The 9,551-nt window shown below is 44.9% G+C and overlaps 1 protein-coding gene across 1 annotated transcript in view; it reads left to right on the top strand.

Annotated features, from left to right (window-relative positions):
* LOC108571350 (COP9 signalosome complex subunit 8) overlaps positions 1 to 1,722 on the top strand; it is a 2,327-nt gene extending 605 nt beyond the window's left edge. The window contains exons 3-4 of the mRNA XM_017933366.1: positions 771 to 949; positions 1,100 to 1,722. Of these exons, the coding sequence (XP_017788855.1) occupies positions 771 to 949; positions 1,100 to 1,353 (433 nt within the window). The 3' untranslated portion in view covers positions 1,354 to 1,722. The remainder of the gene's footprint in view (positions 1 to 770; positions 950 to 1,099) is intronic.
* The last annotated feature ends 7,829 nt before the right edge of the window (positions 1,723 to 9,551 follow it).

Here is a 9,551-nt window from a genome sequence, read left to right as displayed (position 1 = left end):
CATCTTGCTTGTGAAATTGTTTTCTGCAACTTTTTTAGCGATAGTAAAAGGCGAAGATTTTTTAGTTACTCTTTTGCGTGTAAGTACGTCATTCATTTTTTTTTTTCCAAGCTTCCTCTTATGTATGCAGAACGTTTTCACTCCGAACTTAATGGCGAGTTTGTTTTTTAAAAATAGCAAGCAACCCATAACCATACCACACTTTCTTTACGTTGCGTACATATATTTCGTTAAAAAAGAAAAAAGAAAAATTGATTCACGACTAATCGATCGATTTTATGGATTATGCGCTCGCTGTTCGCACGGCGTAACGATTTTTAACGCATCATTGTGTGTTTGTTGTTGCAGCTTAATTACTTATATTTATCGTTTTTAACTAATTTATCACGTTACACTTGTTTCATTACACCTATTACACTCTACTATAATTATCAACCGTTCCACACTGTACTTAACCGTATTCCATTCATAATTTTCTAATATTTTTCATTAATCTTCTCACCGTGTGTACAATTCGACGAATTAATTTCTCTCTTCGAACGAATAAAACCATTTTTGTTTTTTCTACGTTTCAACGTCTCGTATCGTTTTATTCCCCCTCTCTACAACGGGACACGTCCCTTTCTTCTTTACTTTAACAGAGCTTCTAGCAATCATTTAGCTTTTTATTCGTATTAACAATACTTCAACGACACAAATTCGTTCCTTGTAAGACCTGCACGAGTGAGATTTCGATCCGCCTTTATTTGATCGGAAAATCGCCGTCGCAGATGCAACGCTAAGTACCTGTGGAAGCGGATACCGGCGGACCTGAAAAGCGGAAGTGCGGAACTCGGCCAGATATGGGTGGTAGGTCAGCGCATGTGGCAGAGGGACTGGCCTGCGGTTCACGTCGCCCTTAACGAAGAATGGAGCGAGGATGTTTCTGATATCATGGCAGCTTTGAAAGGTATACACTTTGGAAGAACTTAGAATCAACAAATTCAGACTATTTTCTCATTTTGGAGCAAACTTGGTGTTGGAATAATTTAAGACTTTCACGAGAAGAAACAAGGAAGATACTTGGGGTGAAGACGTGAATTGTTACTCGTTCTTTCAGACAACGTTCGAGAAAGGGCCATCAGCTTAATATCCAAGGCTTACTCGTCGCTGAAATTAACCGTGTTCGCATCGATGACCGGTTTGCCGTTGGAAGAAGCTTGTCGAGTCGCCGTCGAAAGAGGCTGGACGGTGGAAGGAACAATGGTGCAGCCGTGTAAAATGAAAGAAGAGACCAATCTCGCGAGCGAGGTCTGCCTTACCGAGGATCAGCTGTACAAACTCACGCAATTCGTGTCTTTCTTGGAGAACTGAAGGAGCAGCTAGAGGGTCGTCAATGACGAGAAGCGCACGCACCACGAAGACCCAATCGACAGTACTTTAAACTTAGTTTTACCTCGTAATCGTATTATATAAAGGAGGAAGTGTGCTTCAAAGGAGGCACCTGTGTCCCTTCCCTAAGTATATACCTCGGTCTACCTACGCGTCCTGCCCATTCAATCGGAAGATCCATTCGACGAAGCTCGCTGCAAGCGTGGAGTCAACAACTCGATTAATCAATAACCTGCTGCTGCGTGCGGGGAAACTGGCATTTTCTAGAAGAGCTGCCACTTCTACAACGAAGGAACGAAAGAAAAAGAAACAAAACAAAACGGGTGAGAGAAAGGGAGAGAGAGAGAGAGAGAGGGGGTGAAGAAGAAGAAAAGAAAACAAAGAAACATCCACGGACCGAATTCACGGTTTTCTAACTTAATATACATATACATACATACATACGTTTTGATCGATCAGTGTTCATTTTAGCATTAAAAACGAAAAAGCAGCTGGAACGAGAATTGTTCTGTTGTACAAAATAATAATCACGGACGTGATGTGATCACTACCGTCCTGATACAGCGCTCCAAAAATCTTCTATCGTTCAGTAATTTGTCCATTAACCGTACTCGTCCTTGCAGGTTCATACTTCCCTTCTCGTCAGACACGCTCACCGTTCCTGGATCTCCTTTCGATCATTTTTTCTCTCTTTTCTTTTAATTCGTTTCTAACTAGGTTAATTGAAAAAGAAGATTTCTCAAATTCGAGAAGATGTTGCGTAAAACCGTGCGCACCAGAAGATCCCAGATCGATAAAGTCACGGGTAGCTCTAAGGGGAAAGGGTGATCTCGAAACGAGTAGCTTCGATCGCGCGTGAAAGCAAGCGGGTGTATCGTTGCGGCTCGACGAGGTCGCAGCTTGAAAAATTCACGCGAGGAGATTCTGCCGCGGGCATTGCGTCACGCAAATCGAATCCTCGCGGGTCAGAAAAATCCCGGACAGATAGGTATGCTCTCTATCGCTCTACGCGGCTCTCTTGGCTCCTTGGCCCCTCCGACATGCCTTCCAGTAATTCTCTATGAAATCGATTCTGACCGTCCCGCATTGTAAACGCTGAATATGCACAATCGCGGCGGCACGATTGCGTAACGCCTAGATATTCTCAAAGAAATCGTTTGCAGCAGGTAGCCGGTGTGTACCCACCGTCATTGGTGTCGGTTGCTCTTTTTTGGCTCCGCTATACTCTAGAAAGTTGTTGCACCGGTATCACCAATCCTACACGATACGCGAGTTTCATATTTTACGTGTATACCCGCCTGTAGCCGGCGCGTAAATTTCCGTAGAAATCGACGGGATACCGGGAAAACGCGATACGTACTTTGACTTTAATTCTAGTTCGGTTATCGCGCGGTAAACAACCGTGCAAGGTAGAAAGGAAGGAACGAGGCAAAAGGGTGAAACGGATAAGAGAAAGGACAAAGGGGAAGGAAGAAGCTTTGTAGTGTTGCATAAAAGTCGAGATAGAGTTACAAGATTTCTGTTAACCCTTTCGTGACTGCAAAATTTCTTTCTTTTTATCGTGTCTCTAATGGATATTACATTCAGATTAAATTTTCGAGTACTCAAGTGTGATGTATATACGCGTTCCATTGGTCACGAAAGGGTTAAATGTAACATCGTCATAACCAAGGCAAACTTGTGTAAATTTGTGCTAATTTTCAGTTGAAGAAAATAGGGAGAATAAGGAAAATTGAAAACTGATCTCGTTTAAAAGTTTTCTCTAAGCGTAAGCTGTGATTAAAATTGGATTTTAATTAAACTTCCGATAGCTAATCGAATATTCGGTGATATCGGTGTAGGGGAAACGTGGGAATAAAATGAAAAGAAAAGCCTCCGACGTATCTGGAAGGCGTTCCCACGCGTTCGTACCACATCAGAGTGCCTATCCTAGCGCGCTGTTTCTATCAAGAACGTGCGATCGGCGCAGTAATCGGTATCGAAAAAGGCGTTCGGTCAGCGGGGGGTTGCAAAATGGTTAGGATGACGGTACTACGTTGGACCACGCTGCGCCTTCGAATAATGCAGATTCATCGTCGTTCGAACGAGCGATGATTGCATCGCGATATCGCGCCGCTTTTTTCATCCTCCCTCTTCTTACGAGAAGAAGCATCGTTGTGTGTTGCCTCGATAGACAACGAGCACGATTATCGCCGGAGAGGGTGAACAAGAAGCCTCGGGAGTATCATCACGAATGCTTCACGTTCTCCAGCATTTCAGCCTGTTCGTGGAAACGCTCGAATATCACGTTGGAATTAGAGGAATCCCGATAGTAAGTGGCGCTAGTTCAGCCGAGCCGGGAGAAACCGAGATAAACAATTCGAAGGAAACATTCCGATTAAAATGAGCATATATACAAGTAGTTTCGCGGGTTTTTTGCCGACCGGTCGTTGAATTAACATCTTGTTTAGGTAATTTCTTCTAGAAATTCGAGAGAAACCTATCATCCAGGGTCTAAATGGAAAATTTCTCCAGTGGTAGATTAACCCTTTACCTTCACTCGTAACACAAAATAATTATCATTCTTATCGAAAGATTAACCCTACACTCATTTCTAATTGATACACCAAAATTTCAACCTATTTCGCTGACAGAAAAATTACGCAACAGGCGGTAGTTAAGGTAGAACTATCCGAAAACTAATCCAGGTGGAAATTGGCCCGATTCGAAGGGTTGTTTCTCCATCGATTAAAGATCGATTAGAAGGGGAAAATTAGCCGGATCCAAGCGCGGGTTTTCTAGAAGCTCTCGCGATGCTCGGTTACCATCGAGTATTACTAAAGACGAGTACTAGTTTGCAACATAAAACGCGAAGGTGAGAGGGAAGAGGGAAGAGCCGGGTTACCAGTTACCTTACCTGACCTCCCCTCGTAAGAGTACGCGCGCCGGTGACTCGCGTCTTCTTTCCCGAGAGCGTAGCTGCGCCGCGGCCTGTTGCGGTGACCTTTGCACGTCGCGGAAAACGCCGATGCTCCGTGAGCAGCGAGCGAGTGGCACGAATCGAACGCGACTAGTCGATTTCGAAAGTCTCCGCGGACGGCGGAAGAACGGCCGGGGTGAGACGACAGGGACGAGGAGGATGATGATAATGATGAAGAACAACTAGAAGGCCGAGTCGAACGTTTCCCTTCGTTTAACTATCGACGTTCTTCGTTAGGCCACCGACGATACAAGGGCTGTTTCGACACCTGTTCGCCGTTCCTCCCCCTTAATCCTTTCGCGATCGGCGAAATGTCTCGCGAAATGATATTCACTTGGAACGGGATATGTCACTCTTGTTTATTTAAAGCTTTCGGCGAAAATTCTTGCATCCTTTAATTATCCTACATGTGAGATTCTTCTGGTCTAATCGTAGAGTTAACGAATTAAGTTCAGTAGGTTGCGAGACTCATTCGGGATTCAGAGACACATCTTAGAATCTTGGGTCGTGAGGTCATTTGGAACCCTCAATTTCAAAGCTTCCTTACGAGGGATTGAAAGTATACAGGGTGGCACAACGAGCCGAAATTTGAACGTATTCGCGAGATGTCCGTAGATTCGAAAGGGTTAAGGTCGCAGCGAAACGTACGAACCAAGGGGGTGGCGGTTGCACACGAACGTTTTTAACTTGAAAAGTTTCACGATGAAGGTTCACGACTGGGGGAGGTAACGTTTCACTTTGAAAGTTCGACATCGGTGAATAGTTGATGAGAGTTATAGGTATAGTCGAATCTGAGCGAATTCCGGGGTGTATAGTGGACTGACTATTTAATTCGACAGTGATATAAGTTTGCGCATAGTTCTCCATATTTCTTTCACTTTTTCTTCCACATTTCCACGAGAGAGGTGAAACGGCGAACGCGATGACAATGTTTCACCTCACTCGATCATCCAGTCTAGCTGGTAGGTTGCGTAATACGGCAATATCCACCTAGTAGAGAGATTGCATCTGTACCATCCAATCCAATGAATCTTCTTCCATTGCTCATTCTCGATCTAATTTTATCTCTTCCTCCCTGTCTGCACACTCGACGCTTCTCTTCCTCTTCCTTCTCCGTTTCAAACTTGCCATCCCTGCATGTAACACGTGTGTTGCTACCTTACATCATCGAACGAGAGAGAGAGAGAGAGAGAGAGAAACGGGGGAAAAAGGAAAATTACAAACCTACCTGTTATCGAACGTGAAAACCGTTCAGAATCGTCTGGAAACAATGAGTGGAGGTACCAACTCTCGGGGCCACTCTCTGCGGGGGTTGTACCGTTAAGAGTACCTCGACGTGTCTGTTGGTCCATGTAGAAGGAGAGAAGAAGTTGAAGGAAGGATAGAGAGAGAGAGGGAATAGGCACAATTGAATGTTGGCGGAGCCGTGGGCGGGACGCAGTTCGATTGTTTCTTTATCGCGATCATCCTCGCTCCTTCTTCTACGAGAGGCAATGCCAATCTCACCACCGATCCGCGCGATCATTCCTGTTACACTCGCGGATTTCTATATCGTTCGGTGTGTGCCTGTATCACATTGTCCTTGTTTTGCGTCGCGCGACGCGCGTTGGTTCGCGCCACGGTGGGTGCGCTTAGAATGCACCTTCTCCGCGGCATTCCACGCGGAAAGAAAACCGATCGTTACCTTTTGCACAATTGCATCTTGCGGAACGTAACGGTCGATCGGTCGAACGGGGGATCATCGATTCGTCTCGATCGAAACACCCCCGCAGAATCGGCCAACTTTGTTGCTCGATCTCTGTCGTGGCATTTCGAACTGGGAGAGGAGATGTACGGGAGATTTGACGGGGCTTGGAGACTTCGTGAGAAACGAATTTTTCGGGAGCGTCTCAGATGAGATTTAATTACGTTCGAATATTCCGGAGATATCGATCGTTGGGTTACTTCTTTCACCCTGGCGAGTGGATTATTTTTAATTCATCATTGAATCTCTACTTCTTTGCTTCGTTTCTCGTTTGGAAGATTTTTCTTCGTTTAAAAATGGACTTATTTTTCATCGAATCCGAGCTCCGTTAGGGTACACGTATGGAAGAACGTTGTCTAAACTAAGCAGACTCCGTGAGAAATGAATTTACGGGATCTTGGGAGAACAATAAGATTCAGCTTTTGAAACTTCGTTTCATCAAAGTATGCAAGAGATATCGACTGTTAAACCGAGGAGGACTTAGTAAATAGGTTAATTCTTTCACCTAGAAAATGGATTATATTTAATTCATCCGCTATTGGATTTACCTCTGCTTTCGAAGATTTTTCTCTTTTTTAAAAATCCTCCTATTCCTGATCGAATCTCAACTCGACACCGTATGGAACAGCGGTTTTCTCTACTACGAGCAATCTTCGTGAGAAATGAATTTTGGGGTGCGTCAGACGTTACCTGTATCTTAATGGATTTTACGAAGAACAATAACATAGACGAATGATAGTTTCCTCTTGGTAACGTATGGCTTTAACGTTGTTCTATATTGTACAGTAAGACTTTCAGTTCTAGATCCTTTGTGTCTGGGAATGTCCGATCGAAGTATTCCCAACCTGAAATCTAATACGCAACAATGCTTTCCCGTGGCCCGCATTCGTTGGCCCCGGCCACCCCTTATATTGTGGCCCGTTAGATTACGGTCGATCAACGATAATCGAATTACCCGGTGCCTACGAAATATTCTAAATAAGGCGTCTCACGCGGTTCCAGAGAGACGGATAACAGGCCCCGCTGGATATTATGTAACGGGGATGAAGGAGGAAAGGAGAGAAAAGGAACTACAGCAGGCAACACGGCTGAATTTAGCCTGCATTAGGAATTCATGACTACCGAGGAGAAATTGGCCGTGACGCGGCTCCGTGACAAATACGCGGCTAAAGTTCTCTACGAAGGCACCAACGATTGACACGATAACCCCACCTCCGCTTATTTGCAACAATGTACCTGATCGTGACTGGTTGGAACGAAAAAAATACCGGAATCCTAGAGGTAACCTATCTTCTGCAACATCCCTAGAAACACGAAAGGTGGTTTTGCGGTCTTTTACGGTAGATGGAGAATGATACTGTCTTCGTCGTTTTGTCTAGCGAAAACTCGTGGGTGGAAGTTGTTTGTGTATATTGTGCAATTGGACCAGAGATAATTCGATTAACGCTTGAAATATCGTCGATTGTTCGAAGAACTTGGAGATATTCCAGGGTGAATTTGCAAAGTGTCCTCTACTTAAAACGATGTACACTTCCATCCAAAAGTCTTGTCACACTTGCAGATAACTCAAATTTCAGCAAGATCGTACAGAGACGAGAAAACGTATCTTCCTTTGCGACACGAACAATTAGCAATCGTGTGACACTCGTCGAAGGCACTGTCATTCATCTGTAAATCGTGACATCATCGTTGCTACTCTCTCGTCATCAACGATCAATAGCAATGAAAGTGTTAAATGCTGTAACATCACACTCGATTGTATCCGAGTTGGAGATTGTTATGGAAACTGGATGCTTTCGCGAAGCTTTTCCAAGGGGTTACGATCCTCGGCCCTGATAGCTCCCTTCTTCGGTTGCATCGGTGGCACGACACGAGGCGGCCGCATAGCGCACCGTGCGCGCATGGCGGGCGCAGACTTCTGGGATTTCGCAAGCGGCACTCTCGCCACTCCGTAGATAAAGAGAAATACCTGAGAAGGTGCAGGTGAGGTAAGGCGCAATGAGACGGCAGAGGGGAGGCGGAGGAGGAGGAGGAGGAGGATAGCTTCTTGGCTAGGCGACCTAACACAACAGTTCTTGCATAAAGAGCGAAAGAGAAGAAAATAGGAGGAGGAGGAGGAGAGGAATCAAGAGAGACAGAGGGGAACGTTGAACGGGAGAGAACGGAATATGGGATCACCTAAGGTTAGGGTTCGCGATGCTGCGCCCACGTACCTATTGTCTCTAACTTTCGTGCGCTGCGGGAAAAAGGACGCGAGTTGCCTACGGTGTATACATGGAGAGCCGCGCCACGTGCATCGTCGACCCCTTCTCACTATGGGATGCTCCGATATTCCATTTCCTTGAGAGACAGAGAAAGATGCGTCTATCATCGTGATTATTGTTATTATTACAAATGTATCGTAGCTATCGGGCATCGGGTCGAATGGATCTAGAAGAATTACCTAGAGGGAACGTGATACATTGTCCGAGAGGTGATCTTCCACAGATTGAGACATTAGGTTTGGATCGTTTCCAAATTTCGATCGAGAGGAAGGATTAATATTTTTTTCAACGTTCAGTTTCGATCCTATTTTCATAGAAGGATAATCTGGACAGTTTATTTGACAAATTTCGTCTGTTGATAAGACGCGATAGGTGATCGGGTAATTGTGCAACCGGCCATGAGGAATCCCCGGTTGAACTCACGGTTTTACCGCGAAACAGAGATTCCGTAACTGTTGATTATAATATTCCAGGCGCGTCAATGTAAATCACAGCCACGATTAACTTCGCCAAAGGTATTATCATTCTTTCGATTCGCGAATGATCGAATCCTATGGTAATTGATTGAAATCCTGGCTTATCGAAGCAGGTTAGTGACGTCGACACGAAAAGTCGACAGGTGTAGATGTGTGTATTTATGCTTGTGCGAATAGATGGATTTAGATAACGCGATTACATCAGTCGTGCCCGCTGATGTCTGCAACGATATTTCGGGTTGTCGATCTCATGCTATTCTAATTCGTTCGTTCATCAATAAATCAGCTGCTCCTCTTCTTTTTACACGCGGCTGATGAGGCCGCCGGCTGGTCGGTGGCTTGTTACGGGCCACAGATTGTTAATTGTGACGCGTTGCCACGGGACGGTTATTATTGAACCGGTTTCTATCTGGTTAGCCGATGACGTCACCACCAATGCAGCTGTTATCTTCACGTGTGCCGAATTCATAACCGGGTGTCGATAAGGATAGAGCGAATTGAATAATTAGCCAGGGCCCGCCTTTTAAGCGACGTTTCTTCTCCTCCGTCCCTATTTGCTTTCTTCTCGACAATTTTTCTTTCTGTTCTTTTTTTTTCGCCTTTTTTCCTTGCTTTCTTAATTTTAATTATCGTCATCGCCGACACTATCGTTTTCATACATCGCGTGCCACGTCTTCGAGCCAGTGGCGCGAACAAAAGTCAGATTGTAAATAACGAAACAGGTTTCACTCGATGCG

The sequence above is a fragment of the Habropoda laboriosa genome, unplaced genomic scaffold (assembly GCF_001263275.1).
Source record: "Habropoda laboriosa isolate 0110345459 unplaced genomic scaffold, ASM126327v1 scaffold57, whole genome shotgun sequence".
In the NCBI taxonomy this organism is placed as follows: Eukaryota; Metazoa; Arthropoda; class Insecta; order Hymenoptera; family Apidae; genus Habropoda; species Habropoda laboriosa.
Note: the sequence above shows the minus strand (reverse complement) of the source record. Positions and strands in the feature narration are given on the sequence as shown.